Source organism: Rhopalosiphum maidis, chromosome 3 (genome assembly GCF_003676215.2).
Source record: "Rhopalosiphum maidis isolate BTI-1 chromosome 3, ASM367621v3, whole genome shotgun sequence".
In the NCBI taxonomy this organism is placed as follows: domain Eukaryota; kingdom Metazoa; phylum Arthropoda; class Insecta; order Hemiptera; family Aphididae; genus Rhopalosiphum; species Rhopalosiphum maidis.
Genome location: NC_040879.1, coordinates 56,463,768 through 56,487,624, shown reverse-complemented (window position 1 = coordinate 56,487,624; position 23,857 = coordinate 56,463,768). Strand labels below are relative to the sequence as shown.

The following is a 23,857-nucleotide window of genomic DNA, read 5'->3' as shown; positions in this document are numbered from 1 at the left end:
AAAAGCAAAATTAATTTTACACTTTTGTACCTTATTAGTGGGATAAAAGCGCTAAAATAGAGTGTATTATAGGTTAAAACGAATTATGGAACCGAACCAATAATTAACGGTTAAGGTCTCCCAATATTATCTGATAACAATATTGTACCCGTTATACTATAAATTTCAATGTTCGTTTTATTTATTTCTTAAAATATACTTAGTATTATTATATTTCAAAAACAACAGTGATCGATTTTAGTTGAAATTTAGAACTTTAATAATATTATCGTGTCATATTTTATTATAAAACATTACAGTGACACTATATTATTATCAATTGATAATCATATAAAACAACTATACAGTATATATACATCATTATAAGCTTATATCAAATGGTACTTGATAAATCTAATATAAAAGCATAGAACTTGCATGTATATTGAAAAAAAATTCTAGATTAAATTACTTAAAAACTGTGACTTCAAATTTCAAAATTAATTTTAAGGTACCTATACTAATTACTAGTAATATCATATTACTAATATGTAATTTCAATTGTAAATGTTATAACTCATTTTAATATTACTGTAAAAACATAATTAATAACTATATAATATTGATAAAATACACTTTATTTTTGTAAAATTTATTTGCGCTTATGGTTCGTTAATAAGGTATATTTTTTTGCGCTTATAGAATATTTATTTTTATTTTTGGTTTATAGGTATTTGGGTCATATTTTGCACTTATGGGCTGCAGCCAAGCACCTAGTCTATTTACTTGAGTACTAAAATCAATTAAAGTGATATCAGATACATGACTCACATAGTCATATAATGTAATTTAATATTATTTATTATATACATATATATATATATATAATGTGTATGTAAGTATATAAAAATACATATTAAATATATATTTTATCGTGATTATTGTAAAATATCTTATTAATACCTGGTCTGACTAGCCTAAAAAAATTAAATTTTATATTGAGCTGCTAAAAACATGCTTACCTATACGAGTAGGCACACTTTTTTATTTATTATTTTCAACAAATATATGTTTAGTTAATAAATGAGATTCAACAAAGTAATTTGTCAGTAAAATGCAAATATATAACATATATATAACACACACACACACACACATACATATATATATATATATAACTATATAAGTGATAGAATGGAGGAAATTAATTTTTTTATAGCCAATAGGTATATGTATTTGCAATAAAAAAAAAAATCTGTTAAATCAGCTTTCTTAGCGATGATGATCGATACATTTGGCACGAGTGAAATATAAAGATCGGTCGGCCGCACGGCGATTATATTATATTATAAAGTACATATATTGCGAAGTAAAAAAAAACCCAATGAAAATTTGCAATAATAGCACTTGTTGCTGCTTGCTGCCTTCCGTCGCGAAACCGCGCGAATAGAAAGCGACGTCGTTGGCGGCGACTGAGAATAGTTTGGGATGGTACGGCGCGGGTCGGGGGAAGAGTAGTTTTCTCAACCAGCACCGCCGCCTTCGGTTAAGAATGTTCCCCCTCGCCACAGCCATCACCACCACCTCACACTGGTAACCAATCGTCTACTAGTCACTATGTACATGTATATCTGCCTATGATATCGGCACCGTCGCCATAGCACAAACTCGCAATGCTCAGTAGAGCAATAGCAGTTTCACACGTACGCACGGAAACGACTGACTCTACGCATGTGCTTCAGCCTCATTTCCTGCTTCGTCTCAAAAATTATATGTCAGAACCATTACAGTGTCAGGTGTGATTGAATATCAGTGAAATATTGGATCTCCGCGAGGTTTAACGTGACGGTACTCCATTTTGCGACTTTGGACATTTTCGCAGTGGAGGCGCTCCGCCAACGACGACGGCTACAAACGATATTGGGATCGCACGACGATCTTTAACGTACGTATACACAATATATTTTATGATTCTTAATTTATTGTTCTATATTAATATAAATACGCTTATGTATAATAAACGCGAAAACTCTACGCAAGGATTTCGCAAATATTTGCGAAAACTTTTTCATTAACAGCACCCTACATATATATAATATATATCATTTAGTATACATCATAATGTTTATGTATGACGTATAAATGTATAATATTTAATAATGTTATATTAAACGTTCGCGAGAGACTTGAACGCGCGCTTGTCATTCCCGCGAGGTTGAGCATAGGTCATAATGGGTCACGTATAATATTTATTTATAATAAATTGTGCAGCGTTAAAATCGCGTGGTTTTACTTTATGCCCACCGCCGATTAAATACAGTTTCGATGGACACGTCATCTCCTCGGTGGCTCTCTCTCTTTTCCACCACAACCACCGCCGCTGCCACTACTTCCTTATATAAACCCTATATTATACATACCTAACCGACGTACGTGCCGCGGTTATCCACCTGTAAATTTACCTATATGCGAGGGCTATGTGCACTTCGTATAGTATATATATATATATATACATAATATATACACACACGTCGCCAGCCCGTGTGTGCGCTTTATTATACTATATTATAGACACGCTGTATACACACAGCTTCCGCACGCACGCGCAAATAAAATATGTTGCGGCGGCGTCTGCACACTCTCTCTGCTCAACAATCGTCGCCGCCGCCGTATAATAATAATAATAGTTTTGTAAGTTATAAGTATAGCGCTGTGGTCGCTTCTGCGGAAAAGAGAGAGCAGCTCGTGGCGGCGGCGAAATCTATGTCACTAAACCGCCGCCGCCGCCGCATTTCCCACATTACACACGCACGCGCAGCAGCTATGTATCTGCACGACGACATTATATTATGAGAACTAATAAAAAGAAATTTGACGGCGGCGCGCCTTCGGTCCTCGTCATCAATCGACAAACGTACGAGTATATACGAACGAACGACTACGACTGCGACCACGACGACTCGTACACGTTATGCGAGTGCGTCGTACGCATTATATTATATGTTATCACCCATCACGTTATATTATACATATATTATAAATTGGCTTTTCGCGAGCCCTCCTCGTGCGCAATATAATTATATTATATAATATATGCATGTTATTATGTTCGGATGACGTCTTATTAACGTTCAGAATTGGTTTTTTTTTCCTCTACAGTTTTCGCGGTGTCGTTTTTGTCCGCGTTTGACAATTACGCAGAACATCGCGCCCCCGCTATGATTCACAGCGGCGGCGGCGCCGATTGTTATACAGCTACAGTGGCGACCACGACGAACGCCGGCAACCCGACGACGACGACCATGATGATGGCCAATATACAACAACAACAACAACAACAACAACAACAACAACAGCAGCAGCAGCAGCAGCAGCAGCAGCAGCAGCAACATCAACAGCAAACCGCCGCCGCTGCAGATGTGCCGACGGATTTCTGGTGGTGGTCCACGACGGCGGCGGCGGCGACCCAACAACACGCCGACGACGGCGGCGCGGCTGTAGCCGGACACCAACACCAGCAAATATCGTCTTCGTCCTCTCAACAGCAACAGCACCAAGCAACTATTGACGGGGACGAGTTCGACGGTTTCGACTTGTCGCTGCTCATAAACGGCGCCGGAGACGGATACTTCAGCGACGCCTCGTCGGCCGACTGTCGCGTGCCGGCGGCCGCAATTTCCGCGACGGTTACCGTGCACACCAACGCGTCCATGGACGGCGGCGGCGACTGTTATTATCCGTCGCCCGCGACGTCCACGTCATCGCTGCAACAGCAACTCGACCTGCAGCAACTGCTGTCCATATACGACGACATATGTTTTTTCAGCGGCAACACCGCCGAAGAGGACGCGAAATCGATTTTACAACAGCAGCAGCCTCCGGCGGTGGCCCCGGCCGTAGTGTCCACCACGACCGCCGCTGCCGACGTCTGTCTGTCCAAAATCGCCGCCACGCCGCCCGTCGACGTGGCGACGACGACCGACACCAACTCAACGGCAGCCGCCGCCGCCGCCGCCGCCGCCAAGGACCGCGTCGGCAAAACCACCCTGTTGAGATCGCTTTTGACGGCCACAGTACCGCCGCCGGCCGTCATACCGTCGTCGCCCACGCGCCCGGTCGACTCGCCGCCGGCAGCCATAGTCGAGTCCACCACCGAAGTGCCCGCGGAAGCGGCTTCGGCCATATCGACGACTACGGTGAAACGCGCGGACGTCTCGCCGGACAGCCACAACAAAAGCAACAACAACAACAACAACAACAACAACAAACACCGACTGCTAATCGAAATGTTACGCGGCGGCAACGTGGACGACGACGTGGTCCCGACGGCGCCGACGGTGCGGCCCGCGCGCCGTAGACCGCGCGCCGAGACGTTCGGTTCCGACGACGAAGGCGGACCGCCGCTGGGCAGCCGTCGCCGGTTGGACGCGCCGCCGTCTCTGCAACTGGACGGCGGACAGGCGTCCCGCGGCCAATACGACGCGGACGACGACGAACTACTGTTGTACGGCGGCCCTTATTATTCGGCCGCGACGTCGCCGTCGTGGCTAGACCGCATGGTGGCCGCCGCCGCCGCCGCGACAACGGGCCCCGGTACTGCCGATTTCTTTTCCGGTGACATCGACCAAGACCAAGACCTCTACCGTCGGCGACAACAACAACAACAACAACAACAACAACAACAACAACAGCAGCAGCAGCAAAACGGCGACCGCGAAGTGGACATCATCAACATCGTGGACGACTGCTGCAGCGTCAGCGATTATTGCAACAACTACGGCATGGGCAGCTTCGACCAGGGCTACTACTCCGTTACTTCGGCCGAAGTAGCATACAGCCCACAGACTTCGGCTCCAGTGCCGTCCGTCACGCCGCCGCCGTCGTCGTGTGGCGACCCGACGACGATCACGACCACGGTAAATATATAATATGTACAACATAATTACACATAATATTATACATATGAAATAAATATTCGAATATGACGAGACGTGATTTCCACCACGTTGAATTCGTGTTTGCTTTCTGATTATATATATATATATATATATATTATATACAAACTCAAATCGGTTCTGGTAAAAACGGGTTATAAACTGACTACACTCGAGCGACTTGAATATTCCAGTCGTACAAAAAATCTGTGAGACTTCCATACATTACGAAATCTCGACTGGCAATAATTTGAATTCGTTAAATAAAATAAAATTAATTTGTTTCTGATTTTCATTTCGTTAAATGGAGCATAATAATATAGTTATGTGAAATTTTCGCAGTACCCCATCCCCATATCCTTCGTGCACTACGTGTCCGCGCGTTAAGGAGCTGCGCAGTTTTCGTTTGACGCAAAAATGAGCAACGAGGGTCGTTACACTCCGTAATGGTCTCTTATTTGATTTTCATGTATACGTATACGTATATTATATTGTAAGTCGGTTTATTATATATATGCTTGATCTGAGCTAAGTAAGGGGCGTAACGCGTGCACGCAGTTTTCGTTTATCAGACAAGTCACTGTATAAAAACGAAACGAAAAAAAAATTGCTCGAACCTACGAAATATGACGTAATTATAATAATATTATAATATTATCGTATATAGTCTCGGAGCGCAACAAGACAATTAGGTGCGGCGATTGCGAGCCGAGGAAACGCCCGGGCGCGGCCCACATTCCATCGCCGCGGCGCAGAACAGGTTTTCGCGCGCGCCCGTCGCTATAAAAAAAAAAAATTACAAAAACTATTCCGTACGCCCGGAGCGGCTTTAATATGATTTCTATTTTATTACGCATCGCCATCCATGTAGAATAACATAATATGGCCCTCTCCTCGCCCCTCCACGCTTACCGCTGGCGGCTATTCCATTGCTATATTATACGTATATATTATATATTGTGTGCGACGCTGTTGCGGTTGTTGTTGCCATTATTATATGTTTTAAATATTATAGTATTGTACACAATCAGACTTGTGTTGCGGCGGTCGAGTGCTATATTATTACCGCGATAATAATATAAAACAGTAAATATATTATAATATTATTGTATTCGCCTAGTCGGCGAATTTACTTGCGCGCTAAACTTCGTTGGCCCCAGGCCGTCTCACAGCGCGATTCGTCCCCGGGGAGGGAGGTCCGAGTTCATACGCATCACTCCGTCGGGTAACGAGCGGAATCGACGCGGAAAAAAAAACCGCACAACCCTTATTTCCAATCACTTCGCCTGTATAAGTGCGTCGTAGTATCCCGCCGTATTATATACGATACGTACTGCACGAGCAGACTTTGGAACGGCGGTCATACGACGGTGCGCGACGACATTGTGATGTTTGTTGTGTATAAATGTATAATAACAATATAATTATGTATAATATATGTTATATCATATTCATTTACGATATTATTGATATTATGGTAATATAAAACCAGTAAGGTGACTACTATAATATAGTTAAAGCAATGAAGTTGCGAACAACATCCGTACAAATGATCGTTGTTTATTTGTTTGCCCTAAATTTTCTCGAAAACTGATCGTTTTCAATAAAACTCATTACAATATTCAATAGATTTCTTGAGAATCGAAGAGTGTTAATTTATTATATTTTTTATCGTTGCGGAAGTTCGTATACAGCGAATCACGGCGTCAATTTATTTTTGGCTTACAAAAATCGAATATAAAAATGGTTTTCATTGAAGGTTACAGACTACATTATTATTATTATAATAAAAATAATAGAATAAGTAGAAGTGTGGGATATAAAAATGTTTACAAGTATAAATATATTTAAAAAAAAATCATAAAATCAAATACCTACTTATATGGACTATGGACACAATATTATAATAATTTTGTTTATAAATTACGACAAAATACGACATATTTTCGTCATAAACACATAAAGACGAATACATAATCTTAACGATGTGATATTTACGTCGACTTTTAAACATTGTTTAAATCTTTTTGGTGTTTAAATTGAAAATATATTCAGAATTAAGAAGTGGAAAGTCCTAAAATGAATTATTATAATATTGTGTTTGAATTATACATTTCAACTGAAGCGATAACCCAGTCAAAGTAGGTTACTACACAGATAGAATTTTATATTTAATTATGTATTTTTTAGGAACGATCTATGACACATGATCGCCAATAGAACTATGTTACCATTTACCATAACGATGACGCAAATATTTGTATTCGTTTTTGCTGTAATTTGTTAGGTAACATTTAAGACTTTTTGATAGAAAAAAAATAATAACATTCAAATTAACATACTATCCTATACTGAAAACATTTCATCACGGTTTTTGGTGTCTCATGCAGTAACATAGATGAAATTGACCCATTTCATATATTTCTGATATTATATAACATTATGTAACCTAATAATACCTAAATCATCAATTTAAATAGTAATGGTAATAGTTATAAATTACAATCATTTTTGTTAATAAATTAATCTGATACAAATAATTAAATATTTATTGATAATTTCGGTCAATCAACTTTAAGAAATAAAATTTGGATACAATAGTTGGGCCCTAATAATATATACTGCTGCACAGCACGCATACGTTTCTACAGCTAATTATAATTGAGATCGTATATGTTCTACTTTATAGAGTGCGTTTGCATATTTCAATAATAACTAATAAGTGGTAACTTTGTGATTGCACAAAAATTGCAATACCTAGTACTAACGTTTGTAAATTTATTCAAAAACTATTACAAATCTATGCATAAATTCTTAATACTATAAATTACAATAATATTTACATTTTTCTTTAAATGTTTTAAAAATCAACATTTAACGAACTGCAGTGGTTAATGGTTATAATTTATAGCTCGTGTGTATACATATATTATAACATAATAGATTCGCGATCAAGAATACATTCTTATCGAAATTTTATCCATTTTATTTGAATAAGTTAAATAAATTGCATATCAAGTGTACTCATTCGTTTCGTATGGTAATGGTATGTAATATATAATTAAACGAGTGTATTATGAAGATTTGTTCGATAATATCGCTTCAGGTGACAATATTAAAAATCGGTCAACTCTTTTTCGCAAGCGTGAGTCTATAATATAATAATATACATAATATTTCGATTTATCCGACGAGTATATATTACCGCATATTTATACAAATGACAACCTTTATATTTTTATTTTAAGTCCTTTCGAGCGGGCCAAACACCATAATATACTCTCGCGATATAGTGTACCGATACGGGAATAATGTTAAAAAAATATATGGGATTGTGGTCGACGATCTTTCCCCTCGTCCATTCCAGCATCACGCATATGCAGGTGTTTGCCACGCGCGCGTTCGTTGCGTAATCACCGCGGCGGCCGTCTTATGCTATATACGCGTCGGATAACCTTGTGCCGGGACGCACATAACGTATACATATAGCTATAGTATTATTTATATCTGTATTCTATATTTACATACAATATTATGTATATATACTCTCGTATACACGAAGACCGCGCCCGCCGACGCACTTGGAATTTGATCATTTCGAAAGGAGCGCGCGTGACGACGACAATGTCCGGTAGAAAGTAAAAAAAACACGCACACCCCGCCGCTCTTCCACTGTGTCCGAACTAGCCACTCTATATATATATATATATATATAAGTACCTACTGCGTCGTATATATGATGATTATTATTATGTGCGTCAACGTTTTGTTGATTTTGTTTTTCGTTTCGACACACGTGGGACCCGTCCGCGGTCATGTACCTATATGTAATATGCGTGAGTAATAATAACTATAAAATAAGGTCCGCGGAAGAGTACACGTGTACGAAAATGAGAAAATATCACAACACGGTTGTGTAAGTCGGTATCATACGCTATAATATAGTCTTGATAAACAGAAACGTATATAAATTCATAAGCACCAACCCACATACAGTATATCTGCAGATATTTTAGCACTCCCGAACCTTCTATTGTGTACGCATGCGGACGTGTGAAAAGATTCACATAGGCATTTGTCTATTTTTCGCAAGTGATTAATTGATAAATATAGATATAAAAAATAAACGGGATAAACGGGGTGGATATATCGCAGTGACCTGACACAAGTGACACATTTTCATGTCATTTTAAAATAAAATTAACATATTTCCATGATACATCGACACACCGTGCATATCATTTTAATATGCAACAATAATGCCTCTATTCTAACAGATCAAGTGACACTATTTTTTTTATAACTTATAACAACTTATAACGTAGATGATATGATTACATTATTGAACTTATATTTAAAAACAAATCGTATTTATATCAATATTTATTTTAAAATATGAATACAATACATAATTAAAGGAATATTTCATCAATGTAATATTACCTACTTTTAATCATTATCGAAAAATTGAAAATTTGTTCAAAATTGAATTTTTCAGTTATAATTCATAGTACACTGTAGATCTGTAGCTATACCTAGTAGTACTAGTAGTAGCTATTCCTATGTTTTTAGTAGCGATTATTTTTTTTAATACAACATGTTTCATACTCAAATATTTACCATATATATGTTCAACTAAAACAAAAGAGAAAGATCACATTTTATAATGGGCTAGTAAACAAAAATGTATACGTTTTACCTAATAAATTTGTAATGATTACATTATTCGAAAGTTGATCGTGTAAGATATTTAAAGCAATATGGTATGAATAAGATTCAAACTTTCCTACCAATTTATAATAATAAAAATAATTAACACTATCATACTTTTTACGAATCGCATAATCAATCAAAGCGCAAACTTAAGAGTCTCGCTTTAAACGCATAAAAGTTGTTGATACTTACATTATTATACAATATTTTACCATATCTCTATTTGCCTTAATTATTATTGTCTATGTATTGTAGTACCCACGGCTACAAATAAATAATAGCAATACGACGCCGATAACATCGTGTAATTGAGTGAAGGCGTATTTACTATATTTAAAAAAAAATACGACGCAGTAGTAAGTCTGTAATAATATGCTGACCATGGTAATGAATAATATCAATAAATTATAATAAATTATACAATGGATTTCATAATTATATTGCAATTTGACATTTTTTTTCACACTGTTGGAGTATTTGTTATGTGGAAAATAAATAAATGCGTGATTCTTGATTTTCTTATAAAATGTTAATACATATGATGTTTGTCGTAAAATTATTTTGGTATAATATCTGTACAAATAATTAATTGTTTCGCAATAAAATATGTTGTTTTGAATTTGCCAATGCCATTTTATACATCATAGGTAATAGTGAACTAGCATTAAATGATTCATAAAATATACCTATTCCAGATGAATGCCTCTATATTATGTTCTTTGTTCATAAAAAATATGTTATTGAACAGATTTAAAAAAAAAGTCGTTAAATAAGTATTTTCGTTTTTGTGCCTATTATAAAAAAAAAAAAAAAACATAAGTAGACCTATAAAAATATATGACGGAGAATGGAAAACGGGTTTAGTTTATTACAAGTCCAAAAACGGTTTCGATTTTTTTTGAGTTACGAATCTAAAAAACAGTTTCGTTTTTTCCAAGTTCCGAGTTTAAAACAGTTTCAATTTTTTTTCGGACCAACCGGTTTTACGAATAGGTCTCAAACCTGTTTTGATCTGCCTAAGTATACATAGTATAATATATGTAAGCTTTATTTATCGCCAGATCCAAAATACACACACCTACTCACCCCTCCACGCGTACTCGTACCTATTTCCGTGTACACCATTCGATTTCGTAAGTCACATATTTCACGGTGTCAGCACCGCATACCCACACACGTCATCACGCGTATATACACACGCAATTAAAGCTAAACAGCATATTATGACGATCATCGTCGTATGATTAGTGTTGCGTCGAACCGTTTATTAAACGTCATTTATTTTTCACAACCTTTCAGAGCGACGACGGTGATAATATGGTACAACAACTGACGACCTGGAAAACGACTGAAGCGACGGCATCCGACGACTATTACGACAGGCTGCTGATGACGGTCATGATGGAGGCGGCGGCCGCTGCGTCCACGGTTCCATCGCCGGCCAGCGATAGCAACTGCGCCGGTGCGGCTGATAACGTCGGCAGCAGCTACATCAGCAGCAGCAGCAGCATCAGCAGCAACAGTAGCAGTAGCAGCACTTGTAGCACTACGTTCAACAGCGTGGCCGGCGGCGACGTGGACGGCGGCAGTGACGGTAGCAATAACATGCGCTTCAAGATCGAAGCGGACGACGACGAGTGCTGCGGCGACGCGGCCACCACGACGGCCGGCGACGAAGACGACGTCGACGACGACAACGAGTCGGACGTGCCCGACGCGATAATGAACTTTCAACCGAGACAGCTGCTCGTCAACGCCGCCGCGACGTACTGTTCGACCACGGCAGCCGTGGCCGAGCCGGAAAACAAGACCGCGGCGGCCGTCGGCCCTCCCGCCGGGTCCACCACGTCGTCGTCGCAACACATCCACTTGTGGCAGTTCCTCAAAGAACTGTTGACCGCGTCATCGGCGGCCGCGGAGCTGCAAACGGCCGCGGCTGACGGCGACGCGGTTCACGGTGCGACGCCACCGTCCCCGTCGGCGACGTCCACGACGCTCTCGAACGCCACCTCCGCCGCCGCGAACAAGCCGCAGCAGCCGCCGCAGCAGATGATCCGGTGGTTGGACCGGAAGCTGGGCGTGTTCAAGATCGAAGACAGCCAGGCCGTGGCCCGTCTCTGGGGCCGCCGCAAGAACCGTCCCGCCATGAACTACGACAAACTGTCCCGGAGCCTGCGACAGTACTACAAAAAGGGCATCATGCGCAAGACGGAACGCTCGCAACGGCTCGTCTACCAGTTTTGTCATCCGTACAACGCTTGACACGTACAATAGCATAGAACTATGACTCACATGTACATATATATATATATATATATATTATTATTATCATCGGGTCTGCGATATAATTTGTGACGTTTTTGAAAATGTGTTTATACGCAAGTTTTTCATAGGAGAGATCGCCCAGAATCGAATCGTGTTTTTATGATTTCGTTGAACTGGACTTGAAGCTCACCCCCATAATAATATAATGCGGTCACTCTTAATATTGTAACGCAGTCCCGATTGTAATATATTAAATATTAATTACGTACACTATCGCACATGGTAGTGAATTACAAACTTAAGCACGGTGGTGGTAATAATAAATGATAAGTAAAAACTTGTTAGGTTAAGTTAAAGCAGTGCTTGCACTTCGGCCGAGCTATTTTGTAATAATAATTCGGTAGAGGTGAGGCGCTCATAATATATTTTATTATACACACGTGTATAAGCGCGATACGCCGCGCCGTCTCGTATACAGTCGTCGCCGTCGGACGGGCGGGCGGCGGACGCGAAGCCGCTTAGGCGCGAGCGATGGACGCGGAAGGTAATTTTCGCGTGCGCCACCGTCACGACCTTTTTTTAGGATGACGGGCTTTCGTTTTTGGGGAGGGGGGAATAGAGGGCAGTTTTCGAAAATGCAGTCCGTTGACGATTTCGGTTTGTATATATAACAATATAAACTAAATTTCACGAACGATTTTCGACGGTATATTAGTATAATATACCTAGTTACTTGTAGTCGAGCACGAGCAGGAGGAGAGTTGGGAGAGCATTGTAGCGCTTTTGGCGCGATTTTTTTTTTTTTTACTATTTTAAAACTACCCGACCGCTGGGGTCCTCTGCGGCCCCGGTTGGACTTGGGTGGTTGTTATCGGTCCCATATATCAATGATATATTGTCTATTACGTACGTTCTGTGAACATGTTTTTTTTTAATTGTAATTATAAAATATATATATATTTTTTATTTTACATTATGATTATTATATTAATTCAATATTCTATTATAAGGTGTAACATATATATTGTAATTAATTAGATTTAAAATTTGTGGGAAGAAGGGGGCGATTATGGTTTCTGTGTGGACTGTATTAATCCGCAGACGTGATACGCCAATCGGTGCAGGTACATTATAATATTATTATTACATTAAACTACGAATAAAGTAATCAAAAATATAAAACTAAAACCATATTGAATTCAATGCTTGAATTGAAAAAAAAACAGTGTCTATATGGACTCGAATGAAACTAAGGATTAAGTTAAAAGATAAGTTCCTTATAATATGTGTCATTAACTTTTGACTTGTTTGATCTAGACTATTATGTAATTTAAAAAATAGAAAAAATAAGCCAAAACATAAAAAAAAAAATAATTCTCTCCTTATATGTCTGAAATGTGGTCTCAAATTATTCAAGCACTGACTTCAACTATGTGCACTAATACTGCAAATAAAAATGTATATTTTATTATAGTTACAATAAATATCGTATACAGCGCACTATACAATAATATGATATTAAATATTTTACAATTTATTTCATTTTAATTGTTTTATTTTTATTTATAATGCTCATTATAACTTAAAATGTCTGTAATAATTATTGATCTAATTAATTTAAGTTTTAAAAATTTAATAATTTTAATCTTGTTTTATGATTGTTAAATTGTATTTAATATTGATTCATGTGTATACATGCGCTCATTAATAAATGTTAACTTTTATTGCTCTGCATATTTTAATTATATTGTAAATAGTTTTTATAAGACACTACGATGTATATACACAACGGTTTATTGTATTTTATAAACATTGGATATTATAATACTGATAAATGATAATAATAAATACACGTTGACGTTTTATATAATATATATATTGTATGTAATATTGACCTGTAAGACGAGCTACGTCTTATAATTATTATTATACACGTTAACGTTACCTTTTATTAACATATTAGTTCAAGTTATATTAATGTTATGACTTATGGTTCTTATGCATATATATCATAATAAATGTGCTTACAAAAAAATATAACATGAACAATAATAGTCAACAACGCGGTTACGGGTTATTATTGTGTATACCTATAAGTATAATGCAGGTATACCGTTATTTTATAACTTTAATTTAATTAATAAGAATTTGTGTATGGGTAGTATAATTAAGCAAGTGGAGTTCATTCTTTTTTATATTATTTTCAAATTTTAAATATATTTAATACATAAGAAGGGTTTAACAATAATTTTAAAATTTGTTTTATGATTGATTGTAATCACTATATATCTGTATATATAATGTATATTATATTATTACTTTGTTTTTGTATTATTTTTTATAAATGTTTCAAACATTACATTTTTTTTATAAATATTGTAATATTTGAGTTTATTTTTTTAATAACATAATAATATTTTATACTTCTTTAATTGCTCTTCATTACACAGCTTTAATGGATGGAATTGTAGGCATTTATCGATTCTATAAGATATTTTTTTCATCAATATAAAATAGAATAGGCAAGTACATTGATTCCACGAGTATCGGCTTCACTACAAAGGATTGTAGTTGATTAAAGATCAAACTATAGACTCTAGCAAAAGCAAATTAAAGTTTTTAGTAAAAGTAACTCGATATTAAGACGAGAACTATACGCTACAGTTTTCCTAGAAAAATAAATTAAGTTACATCAGAACTTATTAAAATATTGTGAACAATATAAAAAGCTTAAAAAGTTAAGTATCTGTTTACACGCGTATTACAATACAGTACCGTAAATTTCAACTTCATATATGAGTTAAAAATTATAAGACAATGAATTTATGGGAGGCTCTGTCCCCATTCAGTTTTCAAATATTCAATTTTAAACATAGTCATTCATATTTTAAATCTTATTAAAAATATAAAATACGCAACGTAATTACTAATTACGTATAAATTGATAATGTAATACCTACTGATCACGCATACTGGTGAAGAGTATACGATCACGACGATCTAAGAGCGTTTTATGTTTTGTTATCGATATCATCATCTATATTCTATAACAAAAGATATAAATTATTGTCTCTATATGTATGCAAACGCTAACGAAAATACCGTACACATTATAAACACATTATTAAACACGGTATAGGTAGGTAGGTACTATAAAATATCGTTATACGATATTACTAATTACTATATTAATTACTAGATATTTTGTGTTATGTAATATTGTTGTAGTTAGATTTTATTCAAGAAATAAATTACTATTCCACGGTGGAGACTACAAAAGTATAGTCATATACTCATATTATCTACTCTTAGTGTAATATAATTATTATACATTATCGCGTGGCGTGGTTGTAGTGTTTCGGATTGATCAATCTCCGTGAATTATGATAATAATCCATAATATTAAACATATCATATCGTAAAATACTATGTAATGTAATATTAACAAAAAAAATTGTTTAATTTTAGAAATGTAACACACACTCTACGCCATTGACGTAAATTTCAAGTCACTATGATTATTTCTTTTTTAATTACAAAAAAAACAACGAAATTATTTTTGTTATTATTATTTCCCAATTATTTAGTTGAATATTGTAGGAATTGAATTCTATAAGTACAACCAAAATTGTAGCCCCTCCAAAATGGTTTGTATGTGTATATCGCCTTCCATCTTTATATATCTCTGGGAGCATACACACAGTACATACATGCAAATTATAATAGTCCCCTAAATTTAAAACTCAAATTGCGCCTACGGGTACTACACCAACTCCATACTAAATAATAATAATAATAATAAATATTTAAAAGACACATCATCGTATAAACATGGTACATTCATTAAACATGGTACATTCATGGTATCACTTAAAATCTAAATATAGTTTTCCAATAAAAAAGTATACATATTAGAATATATTTTATCCAGTATTATAAAAGAATTATCGAATAAAATATTTTCATGATTATTATTACCCAATATGTATATTTGGAGCAGTAGATATTATTAATACAGGATGTCTAGTGAGGATTTGCCCATTGCGACATATCCTGAAATAATAAAAAAAAATCATAATTTTATTTCTTTTTTTAAAGATTCACAGGGACAAGTACTATCATTGATTATCAATACTAAGTATAATACTACTACTACTAGTTTTTCATATTTTAATTTAATTATTTTAAAAAAAAACTGAAGTTACCCATTTTGTATAATTTATTTTTCTGATAATTTTGACACTTCAATATTTTATTTTCATTAATTTCATGATTTTTAATATTTTTAGTTTTGAGAAAAATTGTGAATTATGACGGAATAATGTATATTTAAGGAGTTTAATATAGGCAATATTTAAAGCGTGTGCGTACGTGACTTGTAATTACAATAGAACTTATACTTGCCAGTGTTATCAAACATGTTGTCTGCGGACTAATTCCCCTATAACAATATACGTACAAAAATATTTTTAAAACTGAAAAAATATTGAAAATCATGATGCTAATGTTACAACATTTTCATAAAATTAAACTACAAAATTGATCTTCGATTTTTTTTTTAAATAATTAAATTAAATATTTTTTTAACTTTTTTACTAAAACATTAAATTAAATTATAATATGAAAAACTTGTAGTTCTTATCTCTGTGAGTATTTAAAATACAAACATAATAATGATATCTCCATTATTATTTCAAAAGATACCGTAAATCCTCACAGGACACTATATATCAATATGCATCACTATGTATATCAATATTGAACCACAGTAGATGGGCAATTCGCTTAATAAGTTGTTACTTGTTATATAAGTATATAAGGTCGAATTAATCATTCATTAGGCTCTGTTAAAAAAAATATTAAAATTTAGAAGTGATCCCCTGCCACCTAGTTATAAGATATTTTTAGGTATTCTTGAATTAAGTACTCAAATTAAAAATACAAATGTGCCTATGTATTTGATACCCAATAAACTTGTACATATAAATAATTAAATTCAAAACCATTAGAACCTAAGCACATATATTTAATTAAATTTAACTTGGTTTATTTGGATAAAAATGGAAAATTTTATTTATAAACTAATTTCAAAGAAATAAAAAAAAATCATAGATCATTACTATACAAAAATATTTCAGAGTAGAGTTCAGTTAAAAACAATGAGTTTGATAATTTTCTTAAAATACCTACTTATGTGTTTTATAAAATATATTAGAATTTAATTCAACAACAAACAGAGAAATAACATTGTTCATCTTACAAAAATACTAGTTTAATACATTTAATAATTAACCATATCCATTGATAACATGCAAATGTATATTTTCAAACTAATTTTATGACAAAAGGATTTTTGATTATAACTTTGTTATACTAAATTAAAATCAAAAACAGTATTGAACAACTTTTAGATTTCTTTAAATATACAAAAAAGTATAACTGTATTTAAATGGGTTCAGCATAATAAATTTTTAAGCAGATGTAAAATATATTAAATAGATAAGTATCTATTTAAATATCAACCCAATGTTTGAAAGAAATGCCCTATTCCAGTAGTTAAGCACCATATGACATTTATGTTTGATTAAAATTTCAAGTATATATTACCTCACAAACTTTGTTAAAAATTACATATGAATGCACTATTTGTGAACTGTGGGTAATAGAAATTTGATATCTGTAATTTTTACTACTTTATCAGAATTAAAAGCTGTAGTTGTAGTATTACACTTAACCAAATTAAATTATCTCTACATTAAAATAATTATGATTAAACAATAATGTTTATTTTTAAATAGTAAAACTACCACTAATTAGGTGCTACAGCTATGAGTACTATAAAAAAAATTAAAATATTAACTACTCATTTCGGATGTTATCCATCATCTGGCTAATTCTAAAATAATGTTTACGCTATTTCTTACATTAGGAGCTAAATATAATGGTAAAATGTGTACCTAATACCTATCAATGTACTTTGATTGAAATATTGAAATTGCAGTCAAAACATATAAATATGATATTGTTAGCCAATCTTAAATTGTATAAACTACTGTAGACATTTTTTAAATTCATTATTATTTAAAAACATATGGATATTAAAAATATTCTAAATTAGTTATGTGTTTTTAGTTTAGAAAAAAGAGAAAACATGTTAGATTGTCATTGATTTAAAATGTTGTTAAAAAATTAAGTAAAAATAAAGGTAATAAACAAATTTATTGATATTGTTAATTGTTGACATTTAAAAAATATAAAATATTTTTCTTAACTGTGAAAAGAAAATGTTGAATAGGTAAATAACAAAATATAAATGGTTTATGTAAAAAAGAGAATTTAATTAAACTTAAAAACTATTATATTATATAGAGTTATATTAAATAACAAAAAACACATGGAGCATCTAATACAATTGTCATTATTAATTTCATGTGCATAAAATTATCACTTTTGATTAGTCAACTATGTTATTAAATTACAAATGTATAACTAAAAACAAAAATTCAGTGTTTAGTAAGGATTAGTCTCTATTATAAATTAACTAGCTACAATGATGTAACTTTCGCTAGGTTTTAAAAGTATCTACTGTTAAAAATAACAATTATAGAAACAAAAAAATAATTAATTTAGATAAACAAAATATTTTACATTTACTGAATAATGTATGAGAGGTATTTATGCATGTATGATGTATATTATGAACATTTGAGAATTCTATGATTAATTTATATTTTATATAAAATTGAAATTGTCATTATATAAATATTTGTGATACATTTGTCATTCATACATCGACATTGAATAATCATTGTATAACTAGTTTACAAATTCATCAATTATGCATAGTATAACAACACGTTTTGGATAAATTTTAAAAAAATTGTCTTTAAACCATACCGGTAAATTCAGATTATACTATAAAAATAAATGAAATTATTAGGTATATAAACATGCATAGACACTATAGTCATAAATAATTAATAAGCATTCAAATTTATACTTGTTCTATTTCAACAAATATTTGTGAGTGAAATATTGTTTTCAACCACTGATCACTACCCAATACACATGCTTACGAATACCTACATTAATTTGTAAAGATACATAATATAGTAATAAAAAATGTATAAAAAGTTATTACAAAAATAAATAAATTACAACTATCATAAATAATATTAAAAAGTATAAATGCAACAATAAAAACCTTATAACAAATACCTAAAGCATTTTACAATTATTATATTAATCTATAATATAATATTGATATAATTTGAAAGAACTACTAAGAACCTTTAGGTGTATGCTTATGCTTGTAAGCAGCAGCAGCACTAGTGATGACATATGACACTATGGCAGCAATAATTACAACGACGACAATAAAAGGAGTTTTTAAGACTTTTGAACTACAAAACAAATAAAAAAAACAAACATGACAAATTCTTTGATACCCAAAATCTTTTTTTACCGCATTCAGCTGTTACTGTTCAGCTATAATAAAATAACTTAATAATGTGATCACGAACGAAACCGGCAGTCTACTATACTAACAGTACAGACCGAGTCACCACCATTGTAGTAACGATATTACAAGGGTAATGGGCAATGGCGAACGGTTTGTCCGTTTATATTAGTTAAGTTAGAATACTCGCAATAAGCAGTTTGCCGTTGGAAATAATACTTTATTAGTGAGACAGTTATGTTGTTATCTCAAACGTTGTGGACGATGGCGTATTGGTGTTGTGAACTGTAGTGATGGACTCCGGCACGTACATTGTACAAAAGAGAGAAAAAAGTTTAATGGCGAGGCGGTTGACAACAATATCAGTTGAGACTCGAGTTGGCTTACAGATTATTGCATGTAATGTTGAAGATCGGCATGTTGCATTTCTTTACGTTTAATGTCAATAATAAAAATGTCATCACCTGCGAAATATTAAGTATTTAATATTTACGATCTGTCATCACAGTAAGCGTAATCATCAGCTGCTATCAACACCGCCGCATTCGGCTGCAGCTGATAAGCTTGTCCGACCGCAAGTGACCACGGTTTCAAGCGTAACCGCCGCAGCCACTGCCGACGTTATCAGACCGCCGTCGGCGTGATAAGTTAGATTACCATTTGTACCGACGACGTTTGGATTTCAGAGTACCGTCAATATGGGCGCGCCGGGCAGAGGTATTGGCTTGGGCACGTGTGACGCGCCTCAAACGTTCAAAACTGTGTTTGTCACAAAAGTCGTAGGCCACTAGCGTAATCGACAAGCTCGAGTCTGTGACCGGATTCGTCGTTTGTGCGATAGTTTCACTATCGATATCATTCACCGGCGGCACGCTCGCGTTTAGGCGCCCGTACCGTCGTTCACAGTTCGATCACGTGCAAACAATATGCTCACCGTTGTGAAATGTTCACCGCTCACTCGAACAATTGACTGCCGTACGCTTAACCGCGAACACGCTACCACACGACTCGTTCACCCGGTCACCGGGTGAGCGGCGATTACGTTATCGGTTATCACAATATTGTTCTGCGCGTATTTATCTCGTGCGCGTTTGGCGATAATAATTAAAATTAATCATTGTCGCTGTTATTCGAACGAACGGCGGGAGGCCATCGCTCCTGGTCCGTTTGTGCGCACGTCAATCGTTCGTTCGCCGTGATCACCACCGAAATCGTTTGTCCGGCGTCGTCTGCGACCTGTTCACCCGGAAAAAAACGCGATCGAATATGACAGCGGGCGGCGTCGCCGACGGTACGGCTGCGGTAGCCACAGCTGTCGTTGACGAGTTCCTGACGCCGCACAAGCAGGAGGACGCGATGGTGACGACGTCGCCGCTGGTCGGCTTGGTCAGCGGGTGCGCCGGCGCCGTGGCTCTCGTGTACGTGGGCCAGCCACTGGACACGGTCAAGGTACGCATGCAACTGTCCTCGGCCACCCGGGCCGTGACGTCTGGCGGCGGCGGCGGCGGCGTGTCCATGTGGGGTTGCGTGCGCGACATGTGGCGCCAGGCCCTGGTGACTCCGGTCCCACATCATCGGCCGCTGACAAACAACGCGGCGGCCGCCGGAGCCGTGGTCGAGGCGTGCCCGTTGACGGCCGCCGCGGCCACCGGTCAGCCGGCCAGCAAGGCGGTCGCGGCCGGACGCATGGCTCGGCTCATGTACGCCGGCACGGTGCCCGCGTTGCTGGCCAACGTGGCCGAGAACGGAGTGCTGTTCGCGGCGTACGGCCCGTGCCAGCGGTTGGTGTCGTTCGCGTTGGATCTGTTCGGCGGGTCCGGTGCCGGCACTGGTGCTGTTGTGGACGTGGAGAAAAAACTGGGCCCCGCCGGCATGGCCACGGCCGGCAGCTTGGCGTCGTTGTGCTCGGCGTTCGCGCTGTGCCCCACCGAGCTGATAAAGGTCCGTCTACAGGCCGCCGACCTGGACCGGGCCAACGGCGCCTCCGCTTCCGGTACGTCGGTCGGACGTCCGCACAGTGCCGCGGCCGGCACGCTGCAAGTCGTGGCTCGGGTGTGGACCACTGAGGGTGGTCTACGCGGCATGTATCGGGGACTGGGCTCGACGGTGGCACGCGAGATGCCTGGCTACTATGTATTCTTCCTGGCGTACGAGGCGTGCCGCACTTACTTGACCAATTGGCATTACGGTCCGTTAGGCTCGTTGATGACCGCCAAGGCGCCGTCGGTGGAACACCGAGAGGATCCTGCTTGGGTAACGATGACGGCGGGAGCAGCTGCTGGCACTTGTCTCTGGCTGGTAGTGTATCCGGTAGACGCGATCAAGTCTCGAATTCAGGCATCAGGCGGCGGAGGTAGTACAGCCGAAAGTCCGAGTGGCGGTTTCTTGAGGGCCATGGCACTGTCGGTGCAGAACGAGGGTCCGCTGGCCTTGTATCGCGGCCTGGCACCCACGTTGCTGCGTACTGTTCCTGCGTCGGCCATTATGTTTTGGACTGTCGAGCGTACCAAGACACTGCTGACGGGTTATGGGCTATGAGTTTTATTTTTGTGTATTCCTACTTGGTCGATAATGTTATGATATGATACCTATGTGTCGTTAGATCGACATTTTACATTTTCAAATATGCTGTTTGTCGACATAGGTATACCATCCATAGGAGGAGACGACACAGATTTGGTATTATGTTTGAAGTGGGTTTTTAATTTTAACAACATAAAAATATTCAACACATACCCACTTAAATATAGTAATTGATTTAATTCACATTTACATCACTAGTATCACTCGACTATAAAGTACTTCCACTGATTTGTTATTTATTTATCAGTTGTATACCTTAGGGTACCTCTGCACTATTAGTAAATTATACTCATTAAAATTCTATTTGATGTCTCAATCATCTCTATGTGTACGTTTAAAGATGCCAACAATAGTCAATAGTAGTTACCAATAATTAAATAAAATCAATCATTTTGATTATTATAATCATAGTTAGTTTACTTGTCCTTGTAAGTTATATAGTAGTCTTGGGTTTTTAATTGGTACATAACATTATTTATTTATGTTTGCTTAAAATGTGCAAACTATTTACTTTGTTTTCTAACAATTTTTTACTATGAACTACATTACTCAAAAAGGGATGATTTTTTTTATTTTCAATTTAAAATAAATAAATATCTTATAACATAACACAAATATTTTATTTTTAAAAAAATAACTTTGATCCAAGGGTTGTAACTGATAATATTATAACAATATGTCGTGAAAAAATATATTTACAGATTGTTATGTAATAAATGCATTTTTAACAGCCAATAAGCATCAATTCAATTGCAAGGAATCTTAATTATTTTTATCATAATTGCCTATACAAATCCCCTTAAAATCGTTACAATTGCATTGTATTCAGTGTAGTATAATGTAGGTAATATATCATACTAATATAATATATAAATCATAAATATGTCTTCCATATTATAATGTAAGTCTTCCATGTATTGCTCAGTTATTGTTATTGTTGATTGTCATTTTAGTTAATTGTTACTATTACTATTTTGTATATATTTTTTTTTATTTTTTTTTTAGTTCATAAGTTATAGTTGTTAATTACCTGTTATATTAATTTTATTTGTATCCATATGGTAGCATTGTCATTACCATCACTCATGCACTATGTTTTTTTTATGTTGAATATTTTTGTCTCAACCAACACCTAGCCCTGACATTTTATAAACATCCTTATTTATTTATATGAATATTGTTATTACTTAGTCATTGTAATGTATATTTATATATTGATATAATAGAGTTTGTAGACTGCCTATATGATGTTATTTTTGCTTTCAACCAACCTTACGTAGCTGTACTATTGGCATGGTCAGCCACACTCATTAGTCATCCTACTTTGGTATAAATGCTTCATCTTTTCTACATATCCAGTTTTGGATTCAGGAAAGGACAGCAGTTTGATTACATTCATCACTTGTTAAATAGTGTGTAGCAACTTCAAAGTTTAATTTTAAATTGGTTTTTCATATTGATTATCAACATAACGAAATATGATAATGTTTTAACAATATTTAATTTTATTACAGTTAAGGTGTAAATAGATAGTTTTTTATGAAGTTATTTGACAAACATACAAAAGCTACGAGTATATTTATTTATATGTATTATGTATACGTAAAATACGATTTGGTTAACAACTTTTTTTATAAAATATTTCTTCTATGTAATAAAGAAGTAATACTAATAAGAATGTAATATATAAGAAGTAATACTTAAATGAATCATGAATTGAATAATTTACCTACATGAAATATGAATACCTACATACTATTGTTGATTATAGATAGTCAGATAGGTACTTGTATTAATAATCAATGATATTACATACAACAATAATGTAAAAATGAAAGTGTGTATTAACTTTTAGTTATTTTTTATTAACAATAATATGCTAATATAGTGCATATAGGAAACGTAAAATTAATTATATTTGTGA

The 23,857-nt window shown here is 35.6% G+C and overlaps 2 protein-coding genes across 2 annotated transcripts; both read left to right on the top strand.

The window, feature by feature from the left end:
• Window positions 1-1,635: 1,635 nt before the first annotated feature.
• LOC113557094 (probable serine/threonine-protein kinase yakA) lies at window positions 1,636-13,459 on the top strand. The gene is made up of 3 exons (XM_026962403.1): window positions 1,636-1,924; window positions 3,139-4,895; window positions 10,926-13,459. Exons 2-3 carry the CDS (start codon window positions 3,198-3,200, stop codon window positions 11,886-11,888), a joined length of 2,661 nt encoding a protein of 886 aa, XP_026818204.1. The 5' UTR covers window positions 1,636-1,924; window positions 3,139-3,197; the 3' UTR covers window positions 11,889-13,459.
• A 6,521-nt stretch (window positions 13,460-19,980) lies between these two features.
• LOC113557522 (mitochondrial ornithine transporter 1-like) lies at window positions 19,981-23,434 on the top strand. Its single transcript, XM_026963091.2, has one exon. The coding sequence runs from the start codon at window positions 20,617-20,619 to the stop codon at window positions 21,886-21,888; it is 1,272 nt and encodes a 423-aa protein (XP_026818892.1). The 5' UTR covers window positions 19,981-20,616; the 3' UTR covers window positions 21,889-23,434.
• Window positions 23,435-23,857: the final 423 nt, after the last annotated feature.